We start from the raw sequence: 24,584 nt of genomic DNA, 5'->3' as shown, positions 1-24,584 counted from the left end.
GAAGAAATAACTGCCAGTATCTATACTGCTCAGTTATCATTAGCACCAGCTGTTGTTGCTTTTTCAAATCAACATAAAGTGTGTTCAGATCCCTGCTGTGTGCTTCCATGGTTTCTAAACTGTGCTAAGAGGATCCCCATGGTGTGATTCCCTTGTTTCTTAGCATTACTATGAAACCTTGACAATCTGCATTTCTTCTCTGTAGGGCCATCTAGAGAGCCAGTGCCACTCTCCCATTGCATCCATATCTGCTTCTCCTTCTGAGGCATATAAAGAGAAGTGCCCCTGTTCTCTTTGCACATCATTCACTCATGCCAGCTTGTCATCAATCACTGTATTTATGCCCATTCAATATTAAGTAGAATATTAAGTAGATGGTATAACACAAAAAAAGCATAGCACCAAAAAAACATTCATCAGTGAGTTGGTAGACTGGGTGGTCATGCGTGGAAAATTGAAGGAAGTATCCCAGTGGAGTGCTTGTCTAATGAGGTGTTATTGCTTGGTGAGGGGCTGATTCGTCAAGCGCTGCTATGCCACAATCACTCTGATATCTTCATTTTCTGTTATGAGGACTTACAGTTTCAAATTCGTGTTGAGAAAGGTTTCCTTCAGCTAACTGAAGAGATTCCCCAGGCCTCATTCTTCCTGTTGTAGGGGCAGTTATAGGTGATAGTTCCGACCAGACCCTAAATGACACTAAGCTGCAGACCTATAATTCACATTACCAGTATAGGTGCTCAGATTTAAAAGTAAGCATGTGTGCTGCTATTAGAAGGATCTGTGTCTGAACTGATACACTGTGTGTGTGTTTATGCGGGTGCTATATACCCTTCTCTCATTGCCACCGTAATTATCTGCTCCCATCAGTGTTTTCTTTCAGCTGAAGTAACAAGGCTGAAAAATCTTCAGCATATATGGGAATGCTGACAGCTACAGTCAGTTGTTAATAATTTAGAGATGTGGTTTACCCCCAGTTGATTTGTACCCTTACAATATTGTATGTTTTTTATCATGACTTTTAAATGTCTGTCTTTTGTTCTTTTATGTCTTATTTCCTGTTGAATTGGGAAGGTGGAAAAGATGGCCAGCCTCTACAACATACATGTCCGCACAGGTTGCTTCTGTAACACAGGAGCCTGCCAGATGCATTTGGGGATAAGCGATGAGGACATCCAAAAGAACCTGCAGGTTAGTTTCTGACTGAGATGATTTTGTGATACGTTGCCCATGGAAAACATATAAATTCAGTGATGTAGGCTATCAATTCTGAATTTCACGAAGGATGGGAGATTTGAAGAGGAGAGAAGAAAATCTAGCCCTAAACCATACAGAAAATGTAAGTAGATAGATAGATAGATAGATAGATAGATAGATAGATAGATAGATAGATAGATAGATAGATAAAGAATAAAGTCATTCCATCATGTTCTGTGTTTTTAGTGTCCCCAACTTTTAGAATTAAGGTGAGTTTGATTTGTTTTCCTTGATCTTTCAACCCAGTTACCATGTTCAAGATGAAAATGAACTTAAGTTCGGTACATTGAAACAGGGTGTTGAAACAAAACCATTTTATGGACCCAAAGCAGTATAAATTGTTTTTATTTCATTCAAGAATACAAAGGACTATGTTGCGTCATTTAGGCTGGTATCATCTAAATATTACTGAATATTTTCACCAGGTTAAGCCCAATGAAAAACCCATACTTAGAGAGATTTTTAATTTTCCAGAAGTGGTATGATGAGGTAGTACAGTCAGACAGTTATTTTGACACAATCTAATCAGCAAAAGGTCTGAGTGAGTTATTGACAACATTAGTGTGCAGAGGAAGAGAGCTTTTATTCACATTATTTGCATATATGCTTTGGTTTTGCCTATTTTTTTTCCTCCCAGAAAGAAAGTGGGACTTATATTCATTGAACAGCAGCATTTCTTGCTTGAAAAATACCTACACTATTCACACATCCATTTTTATTTAACAGAAATGCATAAACAAATGAAATTATGGGGGAAAAAAAACAAACAACCTTTTGTGAAACTTAGAACTAAATGTCATGTCCACTGTTGAGCTATTGTTAGGTGGGTGATCAATGGAAGTTTCTAGCTTATCTCACTGGAATTGAGTGGCAGCGTTCACTGATCTGTTTAATTGATGGAGAAACTTCTGCTCTAACAGAGATTTTTGCAGTGCACACGTTATGAAGGAAATATCAAATAGGAGGATATATGGACATCATTGTTAAGGTATTTGAGTACTTTTTCAGCAAAACTTTACCATGAGTTAAAACCTGTATTTTTCAAAGGAAGTAATGTTAGGGGGAAGGGTCCTTTCATATGTACTGAAAGCAACAAGTTGACTGGATCAGCAAAACAGATTTATTGCAGATCACCATGATGAAGGATACTTGAGTGGAGAATGAGGTTGACTGACAGAGCTCAGAGGGTTGTGATCAGCTGTGCAGGGACCAGTTGGAGACCTGTAACAAGCAGTATTCATCAGGCATCGATACTGGTCTCAGTCTGGCCCAATATCTTCAGAACTGACCTGGATGAAGGGATAAAGTCCACCCTCAGCAATTTTGTTGATGATACAAAGCTGGGAGGAGTGGCTGACACCTGAGAGCAGAGACCTGGACAGACTGAAGCATTTGGTGAAGATTTGCAGGGAAGGATCTTGGAACCCTGGTAGACAACAGGTTGATGATGAGCCAGCAGTGTGCCCTTGTGGCCTAAAAGGCTAATGGTATCCTGGGGTGTGTTAAAAAGAGCAGGGCCGGCAGGTTGAGGGAGATGATCCTCTCCTATCCTGCCCCAGTGAGGACACATCTGGAGTACTGTGTCCAGTTCTGGGCTCCTCAGTTCAAGAAAGATAGGGAACTTCTAGGAAGTGTCAAGCTGAGGACTATAAAGATAGTTACAGGCCCGGAGCATCTCCCTTAGAGGAAAGACTGAGAGACTGGAAAATATTCATCCTGGAGAAGAGAAGACAGGAAGACAGAGGGGATGTTGTCAATGCTTATGAATATCTAAAGAGTGGAAATCAAGTGAATGGGGCCAGACTCATTTCAGTGGTCCTCAGCGACAGGGCATAGGGCAAGGGGCACAAATGGGAGCACGGGACATTTGATATGAACCTAAGAATCAACTTTTTCTTTAAGAATAAACTTCTTTTTTTCTTTCTGGGTGACACAGCACTGGAACAACCTGCACAGAAAGGTTGTGGAGTCTCTGGAAAAATTCAGAACTCATCTGGATGTTTTCCTGTGCAACCTTCTCTAGGGAACCTGCTTCAGCAGGGGGTTGGACCAGATGATCTTTAGGGGCCCTTTCCAACCTCTACGATTCAGTGGATATGCCACTGATTATATAAAATGGAACTGTTCTGACAGTGAATATCGATAAAACTCCCGCAGAATTCAGCAGTCTAGTGGTTTGGTCACCTATCTGAATGTAATATCCCCAGTTTATATCTCAGTGAACTATGCAGAAGAGATTGGAATATATCTGGAGACTGATCTTGCTAACAAGCTATTCTGGCATATGCAAACATTCTCTTAACATAAGTTTTTGAGAAGATCCTTTTGCCTTGGGGTAGAATAGGGCAAACATCTCAAAACAATATTTTTCCTTGCTTGAGTAGCTAATTATGCATTTGGGATTTTTTTTCTCCATTCTCTGTATGTATTCATGGGTTAAATGCGTATTACCGAAAACAGGATTTCAGGTTAGAATTAACAGACTTGTGAATAACTATGTAAGGTAAGAGGGAAGTAACAGTCTGACATAATAGCTCTGTTTTTCTTCCTGTTTTAAACTAGGCTGGCCATGTCTGTGGAGATGATATAGACCTGATTGATGGACGTCCCACTGGTTCTGTGAGAATATCCTTTGGTTACATGTCTTCTTTTGAAGATGCGCAGACCTTTTTGAAATTCATCATAGCCACAAGGTTCTCCAAGTCAGACGCTGAGATTCCCTTTCAATCGTCTGCTACGCAGCTGACAACAGAACCTGCCCCAGATGACCACTCTTACTTTAACAGCACCAATAAATTGTCTCCAAGAATGCACATCGCAGATAGAGAACATAGGAATAATCCATCTGGAACAGAGAGGACTGTCGGTTGGCAGCCACCGGAGTCTGAGTCGGAAAGCCTAAGAGCAGCTCTTTCTGAGGTTGCTGTGCCAAAGATTAAAAGGGGAGACAAGCCCATTACTGTCACCAACATTTACCTGTATCCAATCAAATCCTGCTCTGCATTTGAGGTATATACCTTAAATTATGTCATCCCAAACTATCAAACGTGTCAACCAGGAATAACATGTGCATTAGATATCAGGTAACAGTGTGTGGGTGCCCATTTTTCCATTTCTCCAATCTCCTGGATTGAGCCCTGCCTGCTAAGGCACTTTAAAGGAATTCCAATTAGACTGAAATTACAAGATGCAAATGCGTCTTTGCTCTCCTGATGCCCATCACAGAAAAAAAAACAGCACATAATATGCAGTTTTGGGGAAAAAAAAAAGAAAAAAAGAAAAAAAAAGGGAAAAAAAAGTTGGGTTTGCAAAATTTGACTAAAATATACTAAAATATAATCAAATAATTAGTATGCTTTCACTGAATGACATGTGAGGGACTTGTAGGCATTGATGGGTAGGCAGCAATTGAGAAATAACTTGATTAACATGTTATAATTGAGAGGAGGTTGATTTACATTACAAAGAAATGTTATCATTAAAAATACATTTGCAACAGAAATATGACATTTAAGTGTTGCTGCACTATTTGAAAGTTCACTCTTTGAAGATTTTAATTGCTTTTTTGCCAAGTTAATAATATCATCACCTTAGCTGTGACTTTTTTTTTAAAAATAACGCATGATGAAATAGGTGTGTGGCCCACACATGACCTAGAATATGACTCTGCTTAGTACCATACTGGGAACTGATTTAATGAATGTCAATAATGGTATAAGTTTCCCTGTGAAAACTTGCTGGTGTAGGTCACTGTCTCACATATGAATGAAAATTGGGGTCAAATCCAGCGACAAATCACCTGCGTTGAAAATATGGATTCTCAGCTGTTTTGATAAAAAAAAAGAGAGAGGAATTGAAGCAATGTCTATTGAAAGATCAACAAAACATCAGCATTTCTAAACTTTGTTTACTTATGATGCTTTTAATTCAGAGTCACAGTCTTGAGCATTAAATGAGACCTGAACAAATAATTTTCCACCCTTTTTTAACCTCCCACTAAATCAAACCACTTAAAAATCAAAGTAATCATGTGAGAATGTTTTAACCTTTGTTTAAATGCTGCAGTCATTACAGCTATATTGCGGAAGCCCACTACAGAAACTACTGAAATGTGTCTTAGCAGTATTTGGGTCCCTTTGGGGTCAAATTCTATTTTTAACATGCAGGCTGTGTTACGGGATACATACCACAACACTCAGTGCCAGGAAGGCTTTGAAGTAATTGTGCCCAGGAGCAGGTAAACCGTACCTCAGTGTGAAAGACAGCTCTTGTTTTCCCAAACTGAGCCAGTTTTCCTCTCTTCATGCTCTATGAAGGGAAACTTCTCTAGGTAATAAATTCATAAAAGCTGGTACTCCCTGACAGACAGAATTGCAGTTTTAATGGAGGAGGAAAATCCCCACACATAATTCTTGTGCCAGGTATGTGTTAATGGGCATAGTATGAAAGCAGAGTTCATCTTACCTGACCTTATCCCTCTAAAGTTAGGTATTATTCTGTAAGCAGGAAGAGATGGATAAGTCACCATAAAATAGGCATTTGCAGTAGGAAAAAGGAACTGTTCCTAGATATTTCTATCATCTCTTTTCATTGACTACAGGAGGCATCAATGGCTACTTGGAGTGGATAGGCAGCAGCTAGTACTAGGCAATTTAAATAGTTCAAAAGGGCACATATTAAATTTGGAGCTGTATGAGGTTTAGGTTTTCATGCCTAGAAATATTTTTGAAGTCTGGTGTATTCTGATTTGATATTTTTTGGTAATGAAGCATCATCTGTATTAAAGCCCAGTAGCTAAGCACCATCAGAGCCTGTACTGCCAAAGGGTAATGCCCAGTGAAATGTATGCTATATATATTCAAAGGGACTGCAACTTCACTATAAATAAGATGCAGTTCTCCTCTTCTATGAACAGGTTTTGTACATTTTCATTTAGTCCATAGAAGATTACAGTAGAAGTTGAGTTAATAGATTTGATTAAAAATGGATTTCAGTGCATGAGGAAAACAGGCCAGGAAGTGAAGTCAAAAGTATATTGGAACATTGTATGATTTTCAATTCTGAAGTAAGCCAGAAAGGAAAATGTGTTTGCTTATGTGACCATCTTCTTATCTTCATATTTTTGTTCCCAGAAGTCAGAGTGGCACTTCTAGATCTGTCATATATTTATAAGCAGATTGAAAGATCTGCCAACCTGATTTTCTGCCTGTAAAAGAGGTAAATATGGCAGCTCACAGCCCGCCACTAGTAATGAGCATTAAAATTCAAAGGAAGTTAATCCCATTCTCACCCAGACAGTGACTTAGTTTTTTCCCAGTGGTGAAAAGTAGAATAGAAAGCCAGTGCTGCCAAAATCCATACCACCAAATGTAGAGTGCATCATCCTCCACAATTCTGTGTACACCATTACTGCAACTTCAGCCTACATCACCTTGGAAGGGAAAAATAACCAATAACACACACACTGGAATTTGAAGCAAAGCGTGATAGAGAAACCTTACCACAATTAAATGGAACCAAGTCCTGAAAATCATTTTGCCTTCTAAAATAGTGATTATCCTAAGATCTCTAGGCTTTATCATGAAAAGGATGATTCCAGTAGAAAATTATTACTTCGTCGCTCTCTTTGTTATACAGACTTCACACTTAATACTTTACTATCCCTTCGCTTTAGTAAATCCATAAACTTCTGAAATAATAATCAAGTAGCTTGTAGTTCCCACGGTCTTCAGATAGAAGCCAAGAATTGAAATTCAATTTCATGGTTTAAATTTAAAATAGCTTTAAATGTTTTGCAGTTGTTGGAAAGTTAGAAAAGTAATTCCTGTTAAAATTTGATGTCTGCATTTGTCAGTTACTGAGTAGCTTCAAACCAGCTGATGTAAAAAAGTGGTTTAGGTATAAGGCTGCAATAAAATCACTCATCTTGTACTTGGATACTTGAGATTGGAATCTCAGATTTGTAAGTTCAAGTTGCAGTCTTCCAGCTGATGTGGTAGGTCAGACCTTCAGCATGCCTTGTAAATGGGCTTTATTAGGAAGTACACGATCAGATGTGTTTGCCTAAAATAAAATGTCTAGCGGAAGATTCTACCGATATGTGCAAGACCTCATGCATCTGCCTGTTAAGTCTGCCCCTCAACTTGTTGGTTGCAGTATAGATGACTTAATTAGTGATGGAAGGACAAATTCAAGGATGTGAGTGCTAGCTCACACCTGTTTCATCTCCTCTTTAGAGTCAAATCATCTCCACTTTACCTAACTATGAGCTAAAACTGCATTTTAGTGTGGGAGGTGCTTGGTCTCCAGTGAAAATGAGAGCGTAGAGTGCTTTGGCATCTTTCATCCATTCAGCCTACTGCAGACTGGTTAGCTCCTTCTGAGTGCATGTTTCATGAACGTTTCCTGGCCACAGGACTGTCTCTGTTCAGTTGGCTTAGGAACTAGAGGGCAGAATATTCTAGCTGAACATCTGAAATGTGTATTCACTTCCCTACAATTATTTTATTAAATGGAGAGAAGCAGAAAAGAGGAGTAACCTTTGTCTCTGACCACATTTTTCTTCTTTTCCAACATAAAAAACATATTTTAAACATGCATTTTTAAACATGAACATCTCTCATGTCAATGAATTTTGCATAATTACATAGTGCAGTGTGCCCAGTAAAAAGGTTAGGACTTTAAACATTAATAACTTTATTATTCTTGCAGTAGATTTCAGAAGGTAAAAATTGCATCTCAACACAGAAAACAATTAGCCTTTAATCTAAAATACAATGCAAGTTCTTAGTGATCAGTAGATAAATTATATGTAAGACCACTAGCATTTTTAAACTTGCATAATTTAAAAGCTTTTCAATGCTTGCTTTAATGTGCCTGAAAATTGTGTTAGCTTTCGTGATGAAACTATGGAAAAATGCAGCCCAAAACGCTTTACAGAAAACTCTGAGCAAAACAAAAGCATGGTTTTGGAATGAAAATATTACCAAAAGAAAAATTGCTAAAGAAGAAAGGATAATGCAACGTATTGGTTGTGCTTTGTGCATTGAGCTTACAGGTATATTTGAGTGCTGTATGATTAGTTCACCTGCCATGCTGGAAATGAAGTTGTATGCATGCAGTAATCACTAAAAGCATGGTGTCCATGCTTCTCTCTGTCCGTCCCCTTCTAATTTGTCTCAGTAGAGTAGATGGTCATACAGCTTTAGGAAATCGGTATAATGCGCTATTGCTTATTATGATGTAGGATAGCCTGTTTTATTTCACTTCACAGTAAGCTTTCCTGGCTGCTTTTCTTCACTATTTTAGTTACCTGATTACAGGTATTTAGCACTGTTTGAGTGCCCTGCCTTGCCTCCTGCTGCCTGTCCTACAAGATGTGTGTCTCTTGTGCAGCCTGTGCCTTATCAGCTGATTTTGGGCAGACATATGGGGCATAATTCATGGGAGCCAAATTGAACCACTCTTATCGTGCTTCAAATGATGTCCTTTGTTTGAACTGCTCTAATTAAGTAGCTTGCAATCACTGAACAATCCCTTTAGACTCTTTCAAGTAATGGTGGAAGTTGGTCTGCGCAGATTGAAAGCCAAAGTACTAGGGAGAATAGCAATTTCACACTCATCTCCTGTATCAATATTAGCAGCAAATCAGCTCTGACTATTTCATGATTATCTGTGACTCCCTGTTCAAGGCAGTGTACACAGTTATTTTGTTGTTGCAACTTTAATTATGGGAGCAGACATGCAATACACTAAGTTGAAATGTGGAGAGAAAGTAGGGCACTTGACAGTTGCTCAGGACATCCATAAGAGGCAGGGGACTTACTGCTGGGGACATTTGTGTATCATTCTTGTTATGATAGTGGGCAACCAGAGGGATGGGAAAAATGGGCTGGAGACCTTCAGTTGTGTGCTGCATCTCAGAGTGGAGCCTGGAGATGGCCCAAAGTTGAAGCAAAACAATTGAATGTTACAATTGGGTGCTAGGAATCGCATTTTTGGGCTCTTCCTATAATTTTATGCCCTTTTAGTTTATTCTCTTGCAGATCCCTTGATGATCTGTGTATCCATGGCAGGATGTGTTACTGATAAGCGATCTTCTGTTTTGGAAAGGAGATTTGTTAGCGGGAAATTCTTGCAGCTCTTAGATGATCACCAGCTGTTCAAAATGTATTTTGTAATCTAATTACAGGATAACCAAACAATACAGGCATCTCCAAAGGATAATTTCCAGCAAGGATAAAAAGCTGTACTTCAGCTGATACTGTAGTGTTTGAGCTGCAACTCTTCTCAAAAAAAAAAAAAAAAAAAAAAAAAAAAAAAAAAAAACCAACAAAGCAAAGGTTTACATCTTTTAGGTGCTGATATAGTTCATAGAATCATGAAATCATAGAATGGCCTGGGTTGAAAAGGACCACAATGATCATCTGGTTTCAACCCCCCTGCTGTGTGCAGGGTTACCAACCACCAGACCAGGCTGTCCAGAGTCACATCCAGCCTGGTCTTGAATGCCTCCAGGGACGGGACATCCACAACCTCCTTGGGCAACCTGTTCCAGTGTGTCACCACCCTCTGAGTGAAAAGCAGTTGCTGTGACAATGCTGTTTCAGGTGGCATCATCAGACCTAAAGATTCCATTTTTGACTGACATTTTTTGTCTGCACTCACTTCAAAAACTGACAAAGAACATTATAAATCATGTTGATAAAATAAATTCCTTTAATTTTTTCTATGTATGTTCTGTATTGTACACAGTTGATAGCTCATATGGCTGTTAGTGGAAGGCTAGTTCAGCTTCAGCGCACTCAGTTTCCTGTTTCAGCACACTTTGTGTGCCTGCCCTCAGCTCTCTCTAGTCATGCTCTTGGTGGTAGTCTGTTGCTGAGAGCTCTTCCAAAACCTGGAGAAGTTTGTATGAATGGGATGTCATGGCTTCTGTGGGGTTTTGGATAGAAAACTTGCTAAACAAAATTGTTATTTTTAATTAATATAACAAGTGCTTCAAGCCATGGTTTCTTCAGAGCATCTGAATCTCTGAATTTTTTTCTAAAGCTGGCTAATTCATGTGAAAAGTGCTAAGCTTCTCTACAAGAATTCAACACAGTTCATCTGTAGTTAGCTTTTCTCCATATTCAACTGTGACTAGAAAGCATATCTCGGTGGAAACAATATGTTTAAATGCCCAGCTTTATGTTAAAATAATGGTATTAATATTTTAGCATTCTGGAGGAGAAAGCAGTTATTAATATTGCCCAAAGACATTACTAAAATTGCTCTCTTTTTTTTTCGTTTTGAGATTACCATCTGCGTAGCATCAGTAACAGATGTTCTTTTCACCAGAAAAAATGTACATGAAAGCAAGGACAATATGCCTATGTAGGCTATTGGAAGTAAAGAGCATTATAGAAGCAGTGGAAGAACAGCTCGCAGAGATCACGTTTTGTTGCAGGAGGATTTGGAAAACTATTACGCTCGTAGCTAAAACAGAAACTTCAGCAGTGAATATTTTCTCGGAAAACAGCCCCAGTTAAATAAATAAATAAATAAATAAAATAAAAAAGGTGGAATTTTATTCAGAGTTCTAAATTTCATGCTTTCCTTGCTTTCTGCTTCTCTTTTTCCTTAGTTCATTCAACTCACACAAAACCCCCATTATTGTGAATTAAAGTTGTTAAGGGGAAGAGGTCCTAGAAATGTCTGAGTATAAGATTGAAAACACTTTCAGAGTGTTTCATTGATTATTTACTGTATTCTCTCAGCTCTGTTAAATCAAAGGGTGTGATAATATGCAACAAATTATAGTAACTCCATTCTCTTTTGTCAGCTTCTTGCAGTGAGATCTTGAACTCTGATTTAAAGTTTCTGTTATAAAGGCTGACGTCAGCTGGCAAAAGTTTTTCTGATTTCAAAGAGTTTCATTATTGGTTTCTTTTCCTTATATTTTCTGCACAAATGTGTTAATACAACTAATATTTTCTAAACCTTTCCATTCCCTCCTGATGCTTTTCCAGGTTACAGAATGGCCAGTAGGAAACCAAGGTTTGCTGTATGACCGTAACTGGATGGTTGTAAATCAGAATGGAGTGTGCATAACTCAGAAGCAGGAGCCAAAGTTGTGTCTTATAAATCCCTCAATTGATCTGAAGCAAAGGATTATGGTCATTCAGGCAGAAGGTAAGTGAACAATATCCTTTTTCTCCCTTTGTTTGTGATATATGTTCAACTTATATGGAGAGACAACTGTGTGCATGCACAGAAATACTGATTGCTACGTATGCATACCAACTAAACAGATATCTCCTGCTATCAGCTGCAGGTAAAGCTGAGGCTGGAATAGCCCTGGGTAGTTTCCTAGCTTATTGTTGGGATAGGCAGATAGCAAATCTGTATGTGCAGTAGTAAAGTGAATGCTTCAGGAAGGAAACGTGATTTGATAAATGTGGAAATCCATTGACTAATCTGTCCCTCCCCGTCATGAAAGAGAGTTCACCAGCCTAAAGGGGCTGTTACCACTGTGAAGGTAAAGGAACATGAGTCTAACATCAAACATTTTGGCCAAAGCCCTTCCCATGTTTTGCTCTCCTTTTTCTTCCAGCAGCTATGGGACTAGAGGGGTACACTTCAGTGGGAATTAAGATGAATTAAGATAAGAACCAGATAGTACTAAGCTTAGTTAAATACTCACACTAGAAGGCATGTTTGGGCTTCTTTTGACTCATCATAACCCTCTTTATTATCTGCTGAAGGGAAAAAAAAAAAAAAGAGATAGAGAGAAAACATTATGGAAAGCTTTATGGAAAGCCCTTTGCTACTTGCAGATACGAATTATTTATTTTCCTAACAGTGCTATTAGCACTCAACAGTAGAACAGGTTTGTATTCCATGGACGTCATTATTAATGCCAAGTTTGCGTGTGGTCGAATGGTGTTTATCATTTCCCCTGTGTCTAACATTGTCTCATCCTTTATGTGTTAACTGTTACTAATATATGAGTTCTCATTTTCCACAGCTAGAGAAAAAAAAAAAAAATGGGGAACTTATATTCAGATTTTTAACCCCTTATTTGAACTCCATGTGAGTGGTTCTGTAACTGCAGCCTCCTTCCTGTTTGTGCAGTACATCTGTTGTCCACTCTAATTGTCAAGACAGTTAATTTCTTTTGTATGTCATGTTTGTCAAATACACATTAGGGTATTTCTGCTATTTATTATTATTATTTTTAATACTTTTTCTGTGTTGCGGATCCCAAAAACAGTCTTGTTTTTACTTAGGGATTCTAATCAAACTCTCGGGGGGCTTTCTGCCCCCCTTACAGGCACACTCAGTCCTTTCCTTCTGGAGCATTTCGTTATTGGAAAAAATTGTTTATAGCTATTTTATTTCAATATGGTTTAGTATTCCCTATCCTCTCTGTCCAACAAAATAAATTTGTCAGTGTGATTCAGTGTGACAGTAACTACTTTAATACCTTTTGCCAAATCCTTCCTGTGCTGAGACTGCTTCAGGTTCTTTCTTTAACCCCCGCATGTGAGCTGTCTGACAGCCAGCCCTGGATGGACAGGCAGATCCACTGCCTGACCAACCCTGTGGTGTATTGTGCTGTCACTGCTTGTGCAGCTCTTGTCATGGCTGTTCCTTACTGTGGTAGAGGGAGGGAGTTTTTAATTTTGAGAAACTTGCATCTCTGGGTTTTGACAGTTTGATAGTCTGTGTGGTTGTTAGCAGGAATTTCCGATTTTTTTAGACATGAAGGGTACAACAAACCCTCACTTGACAAGACCCAGTTTGAGAAAATGGATGTTATTGTAAATCAGCTCCCAACGAGAGAGATAACTTTTTATATCTTGATGTAGAGTTGCTTCCACTGAAGCAGTTAATGATGGAACTCCCAGCAGCGCAGGGCGGGTGTCTTTATTTCCAGAAGTCGTATTGCTAGAACAAGAATGAAGGAGAATCTTTTTTCTCTTTCTCCACCAAACACACAAGGGCACAGACAGAACTGGGCTGAGTCCTGACCAATAAAAACAGTATTTACTTGAGAATACATTCCTGAAAAAGGCTAATTTCTCTCTTTACATGTTAGCTAACAATCAGCATTACTCTGGCAAGTTGTGACTTAGTTTGCCACCACATGGAAGGAGTAATTTTAAGTGCTGTGAAGGCCCTTTAAAACACTGGCATAGAAAAATGCTTGCAAAACTGAGCAACTAATTACACTTTATGGAGTTTATTCTGCCTTCAAATGGTTGTGTGTTACTGCCAATAAAAATAATAGGAATTATACACATACACTGCAGAAAGAATGTACATGAATAGTTTATATTTCAGTCTGTTGAAATAACAAACCTCTAATTTTTCTCATTGGCTGAAAATAGGAGCTATAAAGACAAGAATATTTCTTTATATATTAATACTGTGAGCACATCTGTGGATCTTATTATCAAGCAAATGACCATGGAGAATGACAGCTTTTACAATTTAGTAACTGGCAATATTCTGCTTTCTGTTTTTTGTTTTTTGGTTTTTTTTGCCTCAAGATAGAATAAAATTATAATTAACAATGTTTAACTGACCTAAACCTCACTGTAAAATCTGTGTTGTTCAATAAAAACGTGATTCACTTGTTAGTTTATAAAAATGGGGCTTTTTAAAGCCCTGAGATTCTGTTTTGAGATACGTTGTGATTATGCCTTGTTTAGAATTTTATTTTAAGAGATAGTAACAGGTAAGGACACACGCAGTGTCCTTTCAGGTGGCTTGGAGCCTGATGATCTGTAAGGTCCTTTCTAACTTAAGGTATTCTGTAATTCCGTAATTCCATGAACCAAACTTTTCCAGAAGGAATGATGTTTATGTTTAATTATTTCAAGTACAAGAACATTTCTTCTGGTCTGTAAGATTATAATGTCTTCTCTTTTAGGCTGTTCCAGGCAACTTCAGTGCATATACACAGGTCATTCCAGAAGTAATGCCTCCTGTTTTGTCCCATGGAAACTGCAACAGATACAGAGAGAGCAATAACACTATTTGCAAGAGCAAATTCTCAGCTACAAAACACTCTTTTTCAACATAGTCACCACCATTAGCTATGCATTTTTGCTAGTAATGAACAAGAGCTGGCTTGATACACATAAAAAGTTGCATTGCCCTTCAGAACGTAGCTTGTCTTTCATGTCGTAGCTACTGCTGAAATGTAGCACTCACCGCCTCACTGTACTCACAACCAGTGTTTGGCCTCCATAATTTTTTCCTCTTTGCTTCTGAAGTAACGTTGCTAGCTAAGTAGAGAATAGGAGTCTCTCCATACTGAAAACTTGCATGGACTGGAGCTGTTAGCTGGGCTGTAGTGAATCTGAACTACATTTCATTCCTCTCCTTACAACAACAGAAAGATTTTACCACGTCAACAAGCTAATAGAACTTAATTCTTGTTCATAGGACAAAGATATAAGCAAGAAGTAATAAGTGAATTCAAGACGTGCTGGTATAAAACTGGAGTTCTGGAGATCAGTTTCTTTGTGGGTTTGTGTTGCAGTATAATAGAAAAGAGTTGGATTCATTGCAGCCACATGGGCACTCTTTGTTCATCACATAGATTATTGCTTTCAATTAGCAAATAGCAAAGTTGTACGGCTTCATTTTTTCCCTCTAGTAAACTACAGAAGCTATTCCATCACTTTTGCTCCTTCTATTCCAGATATAAAAACTATGGGAAAAAATTATAACATATATGTGCCCCCAGTGGCGCAGCGGTTTAAGCTGCTGCCTGCGGCACTGGAGGGCCCGGGTTCGAATCCCCCCTGTGGCGCAGGGGTAGAAGTGCCCCTTCGCTACACAGGGGGCTCGAAACCCGGGAGTTGGACTCGATGATCTCTAAGTTCCCTTCCAACTCGCACGATACTATGATACTATGATACTATGATATTACCAGAGATTCATTATCTTGTTTAAACTCAGAAATTGATACATGTGAATAGTTGCCTATTTGCAGTATCTATACATTTTATGTTTACTCCAGTTATTGTTATTTAATGACACGTTGTTTTTCTTTCCATGTACAGCCTATGCTGATGTTTTCTTTGCTGTGCGCCCATCTTTCTGTTCGCTCCATCCCACTGCTCCAAAAGGAAACACAGCAGTGATTAACCTCATCTCCTGATTTGTTAGAGAGAGCAAAATAGTGGTAAACCCATGCTTTCAGCTTTCTGAAGCCATGATTGAGGCAGTAATTCTGTGCCAATTATATTGCCTGAGATTCATTAAAAAAATGAAGTTACTTAGAACTGAAGTGATATATTACTTAATGTGGCTTGGGTACCAAGGTCATCTGCAGCCTCTACTCTTTGCATTATCATTTGGAGCCACCTGCAGGCAGAGAACATAATTCTAGCTTAAAGGAAGAGAGGATTTTTGTTGCACAGAATTTGGGAGTCTGCTCTGGTTGTGAACAGGTGCAAACATAGACATTTTATTCATTATTGTATGATTCTGAATAAATGGTTTTTTTAATTGGGTTTTTTCTCTGCTTATCTAGGCATGGATCCAATATCTGTATCAATAGAAGAAAATATTGGAAAAGAGACTGTGATCTATGAGAGTAAAGTCTGTTCACACAGGTGAGTGAGAGCAGAGAGGAATCCAAGCCAAAAATCACTGCAGTAAAATTAAGAACATTATCAGATAGACACTAAGGGGCAATGTTCTGTAATAAAAGTGAGGGAAGATGATAGAAAGCAATAAGTGTTCAGTGAGTTAGGGGGCCAAAAGAAGACAGTCTGAGATAAGTATTTTGGCATGAACAGCATGTCTGGTAGAAAACAGTAAGTAATAACATTAGTGAAGAGGGAGTTAAATGGGAAGGTTACAAGAGACTGATGACATGGCACTAACTTGAGTAAGAGAGATTTTTGTTTTATATTTTCTAAGGATAAGAAAAGGGAAGGATGTTACCACTTGCTTCCAAATGTCAAACAGAAACCTTGGCAGGACTCTAGAAATTCAGCTCATTCATTTGATAGTAATGATGCGGGCAACTTTGCCCATTTCTCACTGAACTGATTCAGATTTGCTAGAACCCACTGAAGTTATAAACAACTTTTCTTTATGTACAAGCCTTTTAAATTTTATTTTGATCATCTGTGTTGATCAGCATCCCTGTAATATGCCTGGGGGGATTGTTGGTGAGTATTTGAAATATGATCAACTCTAAATCAAAAGACATAGCACTTAGTGAAATATAACTTTATGAATAAAATAATTTCCTATCAATGAATTAAGCGTTTATCCATTTACATTTTCTAAGTACATCCCAGTCTCAAAAGTTGTTCTGAGTAAGTAGCAGTATTCCAAATGTTTTTCTGAAGTACATTTGCATTTATTACTACATTTGTCTTCTGGTAACTCCAACTGAAAGAGTAATTTACAGATTTCTTTAGTCTTTTAACCAATGTATGCGGGTTCTTTGTAACCATATATTTGCTTTTATGAGGTTAACATGAACAAACCATCAGAAGTCCCGGCCACTTTCCGTATGGAGCCCCTGAGGAAATGATCTTCTCCTTCTTTTCCACTAGCCATTCAGATGGTGATAAAGAGGATTGTTCCCTCAGAAGTGTATTTTCCTCAGGTGGTGGAATTCACCCAAGAGTCATTTGTTTTAACCATCTGTCCCACTTCCCTTAGTGTTGACTCATCCCTAGCCTCCCCATGGTTAGCCCATCTATTACAGGTGCTGCTGTAAAATAGCCTAGGTTGTCTCTTTCTCTGTGTCTATATATTTTGTTGTCATACCATTTGTTACAGTATGTCTTTCATGTCAGTGACTTCTATTTTAATGCATGAAGCAGGAAATTTTTGTGGGAGACAGCTTAGAGTTCTAAGGAGGATGAAAAGGTTGAAGTGATGAGGAAAGGGGAGATGCAAGACAAAAGGCTGTGACAGGCAAATAAACAAGGCAGGAAATAAAGCCAAATGAGTGGACAAAATTTGTGAGACTCCCCAAATGCTCAGAGGTGCAACAACACTGATGCCAGGTTCCCATGTTTCAACAGGGGAGACACCAGGGCCTAGAATTGAGAAATAGGAGCAAAACAGTTCTTTGCACACACTGGAGTGACAGGGCTTTTTAGTACAACATCTAACAGCAGGCAGATGAAAGTACCCGCAGAAGCCAGTGTTAAGGTTATGGGTGCTGCAGAAAACCCTGAGTGCTCAGGGTTAGTGCTCTACTGAAGCAGCAGGAACACCGACACAATATCAAAAAAGTCAAGGGAAAGATATTTATGATAGAAGAAGACAAAGGTATAGTTAAAAACAAGGTGAACTGAGGCTGTTATGGGTGACTATAAGTATTCTATCCCTTGGGATCAATATTCACACTTCATCTGTCCTTGTTTCTTGTTCTATAAATTACCTAGCCAGAGGGACCAGCTGTGAGGCACTGAAGCTGAATGACATAATAGTGAGATGAGTGGGGAACTCAAGGCAGACAGCAAGTAAAATCTGAGGATGAGGCCCCGCTTTATAAATTGTCTGACATGTGCCAAATGAAATGTAATGCCAACAGATGTAAAGTAATACTTGACAAAAATAAACACAAACAGAAAGTTAGTAGATTTGAACTACAACAGAAGAACTTCAAAAAGGACCTTGAAGAGACAATGGTCCTTGCTCAGAAAATGGTCAAGCAATAAGGGAAAGCAATTTGAAAACCTTGGAGTCTTGAAATACAAAAACCACATGGTGACATTTGATGAAATATTCAGAATGCTGTGCATCTCTAACTCAGCCACTGTGACTCAAAAGAGAAAGCAAATAAAAAAGAGGGCCAAATTTTCATCCTGATTTATGCAGTATTAAGTCCCAGCAGGCAGGTAGGCAGTTAGCTCACCAGAAAAATGAAATACCTCTAGCACCTCTGTTTGGGTGGAAAAAACTGTTTGGGAAATTTGTTTCACCTGTACTGTGATCATGAAAGATTCATGTCTTCTCATTAGCTGCCTACTCCCTAACACAGGGAGCAGTGAGGACATAAGAATGGCTCACTTCAGGTTATGGATATCATGTGGAGATTCACCTTTAGTCCCCAGTTCTAGCTACAGTGCCACAGCACTGGTTTTTCATTTCAGCTCTAGGACATCACTGACTAAAATTAGCTGTTGGGCACCTGTCCAGTCTCAGACTGGGGAGAGAGATGCTCAGCTGCATCTCAATCAAATTTCAGAACAGCACATCTGAAGGTGCATCTGATCCCTGCAGGATTATAAAATCTCTTGATATCACTTTTCCTGGCTTTCTACCTGTGTAACTTGATTGAACACACAGAACATTTCATAAGGCCAAGCCAATTCCTCTCTCAGTCCTAGGGCTTAGCATCTTTTACCATGTGGAACTGTTTTCTTGTTTCACAAAGAAGAGGATCACCGTTCAGATGAGCTTTTTTTGTCTGGGTACGATAGCAAGGTGAGCACAGGACCACTGCTACTTCACTTTCCTTACTACAAGAATCCTGCATGAGAATCTACATTCCCCTCATCTATTCGTGCCATTTAACAGTTAAACATCAGTCAAAATGCCATTAAAAAACACCCCTGAAGTAAGAGTCATCACATCCTGCAATCTGATATAGATTCAAAGTACTTATCTCTTTCTATTTTCTGTGAGGGGAACCCAGACAACTAGCTAAATCTAGATGCCCCATTTTTATACAACTGAAATTGACTCTGGGCTGAGGATGCTAATTGCAAATAGGTCTGATATGTGTACTTCCTGAAATGAGAGTAGTGATCTAAAAACCCTTCTAGTAGAGCTTAGATCTAGGTAAAGAAGGCCAGCCTCGCATAACTGACTAGACAGATTACTAGTACCTTTAACCACCTTTAGGTTAAGTAAAACTGCTACATGGGCTCTACTAGTGAAGTAAAAAGCACGTACTAGAGAGTAACATCTTCACAACACTTCACTGTAATGCTTTAGTATGGGCTACCAGTTACTGTACCTCTAAGTCATTGAGCACTACAATTATATAATAGTTTATTCTGCAATAATTTATGGTCTAATACTAAATTAGATCTCGTGAATATTAAGACAAACAGAGTAAAGCTGAGGAAACTGGGAAATGAAATTATGTAGAATAAACATCATTGTCATCTGTCTTCGGTTTTGCAAATTAATGTTTTGGCAATCAGATTTTGTAAAGTCTCTCCATTCTCATGATAGGGTGAAAACATATGACTGTGGAGAAAGAACTGCTGGCTGGTTCTCTACATTTCTTGGTTGTCCGTGTCGCTTGATAAGACAAAGTCCAGACAGGAAAAATGACATGCAACGCAAAAATACAAAAGGTTTGTTGTCAACCTTAAAAAAAATAGTGTGGTACCTCACTTAGTAAATATGGAGTCACTGACTTCACACTGAGTATAAAATTTCCTTGATAAAAGGGGAGTCATGTAATATTGATTTAGTAGGCTTCTATGGGTACATTTATACCTGTACTCTGCTTTTTCTGCCCTTCTCTTGCTTTCATTTGGTGAAAATGTACAAATACCTCCATCTTCCTTTTTTATCATCATTACAATGATTTTATCTGGAAATCCAATGATCATTTTGAGAAATGGTAATGAAAAATCTATAAAAAGAATGTATTTTTATACTTTTTTTTCTTTTTAATAAAAGCAATCAAATTGAAAGAGCATTGAAAACCCATAGATATTGCAGTTGTAAATTATTTTAGAACTGGTAAAATCTCAGCTATGTGTCAGTTTCTAAATGCATTGTATCGTTACAATTTGCAGTTTTGAGAGGATTCCTGGAATCTTTCCTTAGTGGCTGGAGCCCAGTGAGAAATGTTTTAATGAGAAAGAATAAGAGGTCAAAGGAAAAATGAAACTGCTATTATAGTCTTCCTGATTATCCATCATTGTATAATATAGGATTGATTTTTGGTAGGTCTGACATGTGCTACAAGCATCTCGCTCTCTCTTGTGAATGAAGCTCAATACCTTCTGATAAATGCAGCCAGCATTCTGCAGCTGAAAGAACATGTTACTGCAAGGTAAGATTCTTTTGTCTTCAAATATCATTCAGCTGTCCTGGATTCCAGAATCTTGCCAGAAGGTACCAATATAATTGCTTTATCTCAAAATTTAGAGGCATGTACTTTTCAGTGTTCATCAAATATATAGATACTAAACTGCTATTATTAATCACTCCTGAAATGCTTCTGAAAACTTGAGTTAAATACACGGGTATGAACTGCCTAACAGTCATCTTCAGGAGAACCTTAACAAACATCTTTGATGGTTGATCTGATGGTAGGGGACCATTAGGAATGAGTCAACTTCTGTTTGTGGAAAGATCACAGAATCACAGAATTGTAGGGGTTGGAAGGGACCTCTAGAGATCATTGAGTCCAATCCCCTGCCAAAGCAGGCTCCCTACAACACGTTGCACAGGTAGGCGTCCAGGCGGGTCTTGAATATCTCCAGAGAAGCAGACTCCACCACCTCCCTGGGCAGCCTGTTCCAGTGCTCCGTCACCCTCACTGTAAAGAAGTTCTTGCGCACATTCGTGCAGAACTTCCTATGCTGAAGTTTCAGCCCATTTCCCCTAGTCCTGTCCCCACGCACTACTGAAAACAGACCAGCCTCGCCACTATGGCCCCCACACCTCAGGTATTTATAAACCTGGATCAAGTCCCCTCTCAGCCTTCTTTTCTCAAGGCTAAACAGACCCAGTTCCCTAAGTCTCTTCTCATAGAGGAGATGCTCCAGGCCCTTCACCATCTTTGTGGCCCTCTGCTGGACTCTTTCCAAGAGATCCCTGTCTTTTTTGTACTGGGGAGCCCAGAACTGGACACAATATTCCAGATGAGGCCTCACCAAGGCAGAGTAGAGGGGGAGGATCACCACCCTTGACCTGCAGATATGATATTTGAGTGTGCAGAAAAAGAGTAAAGTTCCAGATGAAGCAGTAAGTGACAGGAGGAGAAGGACGGGGAACTTTGGAACATGCAATGTCAGATGATCCACTGTTTTTGCACCTAATATCTTGCAGCATTCTCCTAAGTACAGCATAATCTCCTTTTTCTCAAAGGATGCTCCAGACATGACTGGAACTGCCACTGGGCCTGAGTATTTTGCTTCCCAATTTTCATCATAGGCTGAGGACCCCCCCTAATTTTGCCATACTGTGCCTTCTCAGTGTGCTGAAGAAATTAATTCAGCATAATAGAATCATAGAATTCTTTGTGTTGGAAGGCACCCTAAAAATCATCTGATTCCAACCTCTGCCATGTGCAGGGACACCTACTGTCAGGCTGCTCAAAGCCCTGTCCAGCCTGGCCTTGAACACTTCCAGCAATGGGCCATCCACAGCTTTTCTGGGCAGCTGTTCTAGTGTCTCACCACCCTTACAGCGAATAATTTCTTTGTAACATCTAATCTAATGTCTAATTATTGATGTACAGCACCATCATTCTTTACTGCTATTCAGTCATTGCCTTACAAGCTTCAAAAATACTGAACTATGCAGTAAACTCTGAAGAATCTGCGTATGGGGATATTTTATTTTATTTTATTTTATTTTATTTTATTTTATTTTATTTTATTTTATTTTATTTTATTTTATTTTATTTTATTCAGAAAATATGAGTTAGCATCTTGGATGTAAGTTTATTTTTGTTTAATGGGAACCTGCTAAGATTTATAGAACCCTTTCAATCTGCAGCTGAATTTTAATCGTTTCTCTTTGTTTGCATATTCTGTCGTAAGTGAAAATTAATCTTCACCTTTGCACTTGGCTCTTGAAAGGTGATCTAAAACAGTAACAGCAATTTAATTATAAATTAGAATGTAAGGTGCTGATGGAAAACTATGTGTGTAAAGAGACATCCACCTGTTGCCTTTAGAGGTTACCTCCACGAAAATCCTCATGATTTGGTCTGCTCAAATGTTCCTGATAGAAATATTCTGAAGGTGCAAATAATCATGTTCAGTTTCTGTTAAATATATGGAATGCTTTCTGCATTGCAGGGCCTGCTGCTGTGGAAAGTTCTAAGTACTCAAGCTAACTTTGGTAAATTACATTGATTTACACAACAGATCCATGCTGAGATTAACAGGATGAAGATGCTTTTGTCCAACTGATTCATGTTTTTAGAGAGAGGAAATAACAGGAATTTACTCAGATACATGCTGTTAAGTAGTTACATGCAGTTGTGAGGACTGGGGATAAATGTGGGAGAGTCAGGTATTCTGGAGGTGAGACTGAGCAGAGAGGGACAGTAAGAGTGTGGGCACTGAAATCCTGAAGAAGCAGCATCAAGGACTGGAAGTCAAAACTAGAAGTAGTTCTTAGATACTGGTTCAGAACGCTATGAACTCAGCTCTGAGGTTACCAGGGCCTTTGATGTACCCCTTAATACCAGAGTGGGTGGCAGGAACTCATCTGTCACAAAATGCATTGCAAACTATCTGTACACAGCACTCCTTTCTGCCAGGTGTCAAGACAGTCCACAGTAAAATCAGGAAACAAAATGGTGTAACTGAACTGTTTCATAGCTAACTGCTATTTTCCCCCGTAAGTCTCAGCATCAGCGTAGTCTGCGCTTACCTACTGCAATCACGATAAGCTCTATCTCAGCCATGGGATTGCTTGTGGGATCTCTAGTGAAATCTTGCAGCCCTGCAATTTCCCACTTCACTTTCTAACCCCAGGCTCCTAGAAGCCTTGTGAGCAGTGAAAGTGTTTTGGAGCCAAGGTTGTGTGGTTGGACTGGAGATCATCCTTACGCACATTTGTCTGCTAAAGAGGATCATCTAGGCTGTTTAAATGATATCAAGCTCTTGTTCATGTAGCAGACCTATTCTGCCAAGACTGCTCGATGGGAAGACTTTTCCCCTTGCATTGAGTTTGCATTTTTTTTCCCCTTATTTTAATTAGAACACAAATCTCAAAATGTTTCTCCTTTTTTAAAACCCTTTTTTTTTTCCAAAACAGAAACATCTTTGCAATACTCACCCAAGTTATGATCTCTGCTGGAGTGTGTCGTATCCAAAAGTTCTCAGAACACAGCTGATGAAACATTGAAAGTAGTTGTTCATGTCCACCATTACTAGCACAAAATGAAATGCTCTTTCCTACTAACAGTGGTACTCAGAGAACCTCCCTCACAAATTTTAGGGCTGGCATTTTTTATGGTACTGGTAGAATTCTCTTTTGGAAGGAGAATGAAGAATCCAAAGGTGCAGCCAGCTTTCTGATATTTATATGCAGTCTGCTGCTCTGTCTCCCACATATATGTTCTCAACACTGACACAAATCTACACTCTGGCAGTTCTAATGCTTGTGAAGAGGTGGAGATATCTTCACACAGAGATTAATTTTTTTTCTAAACATCTGTCATTTGGTGCAATCTGCTGCAGCCTACAGACAAATAATATGAGGAATACATTCTTTCATAAAATGCCTTTACTGGCCTTGAGCATCTTCTGGTTTTGTCCCTTTTTCAACTACAGCATGTGCAGAATATGCTTTTATTTGCTTTCTTGTTAGAAGCATTTAATTAGACAAGTGATAACTTAGTCAAAAGATCTTTTTATTTGCTACCATTACCCTTGCATATAACTGGTAAAGAAGTTTTTTTCATATGCATTGTTTTTAATTGCTGCATGTCTCTCTGCCTTATTTACAGTACTTTACAGTTACAGCTCTGAAGAAGCCACCTAGTTGATTGCAAGTTATAGTAGAATATCTTGTGCCTCTTTTATTGCCTTTGTAATAAAACTTGATCCAATTTATTCTGGAAAAAAGCACTTGATGAATTCTATTAGGCACTAGCTTCTTACAGCACAAAAATCTAGTGCAGAACTATCACAGAACACATTAATTAAGCTTACCTTTTCTCTTTCATTGTGAACTCTGATATATAGATTGAAAGAGCCATTGGAAATAGAGGAATTAATCCGACGTTTCCGTGCCAACATTGTCATCAGTGCTCCAGAATCCTTTGAAGAAGAAGAGTGGGCTGAGATCTCAATAGGTTCCCTGCGATTCCAGGTGCAAACTTATCTCCACTGTCTAAAGTCTTATTCTGTCACAAAGCATTTTGGCCGCTGGAGATTTAGCAATTCTTGGAAATCTTTGACTTGAACATGGGCAGCACAACGTGTGCAGGTGAAATTTACAAAGTGCTAACAAAACCCATGCTGTGACCCCTGGCTAACATGCTGCAAAGTGATTGAGCGGTTTTGATGGTTTTTTTTGTTTTTTTTTTTTCAAATTTCATAATTCATAACATTTCCCATCTCCATCCAACTGAGGCAAAAATA

At 38.8% G+C, this 24,584-nt stretch overlaps 1 protein-coding gene across 1 annotated transcript in view; it reads left to right on the top strand.

Moving 5' to 3' along the window:
* MOCOS (molybdenum cofactor sulfurase) overlaps window positions 1-24,584 on the top strand; it is a 175,398-nt gene that overhangs the window by 150,349 nt on the left and 465 nt on the right. The window contains exons 6-12 of the mRNA XM_072328082.1: window positions 1,075-1,191; window positions 3,820-4,266; window positions 11,268-11,430; window positions 15,791-15,872; window positions 19,474-19,598; window positions 20,203-20,308; window positions 24,186-24,312. Of these exons, the coding sequence (XP_072184183.1) occupies window positions 1,075-1,191; window positions 3,820-4,266; window positions 11,268-11,430; window positions 15,791-15,872; window positions 19,474-19,598; window positions 20,203-20,308; window positions 24,186-24,312 (1,167 nt within the window). The remainder of the gene's footprint in view (window positions 1-1,074; window positions 1,192-3,819; window positions 4,267-11,267; window positions 11,431-15,790; window positions 15,873-19,473; window positions 19,599-20,202; window positions 20,309-24,185; window positions 24,313-24,584) is intronic.

This window comes from Excalfactoria chinensis, chromosome 2 (genome assembly GCF_039878825.1).
Source record: "Excalfactoria chinensis isolate bCotChi1 chromosome 2, bCotChi1.hap2, whole genome shotgun sequence".
NCBI classification, from domain to species: Eukaryota; Metazoa; Chordata; class Aves; order Galliformes; family Phasianidae; genus Excalfactoria; species Excalfactoria chinensis.
Note: the sequence above shows the minus strand (reverse complement) of the source record. Positions and strands in the feature narration are given on the sequence as shown.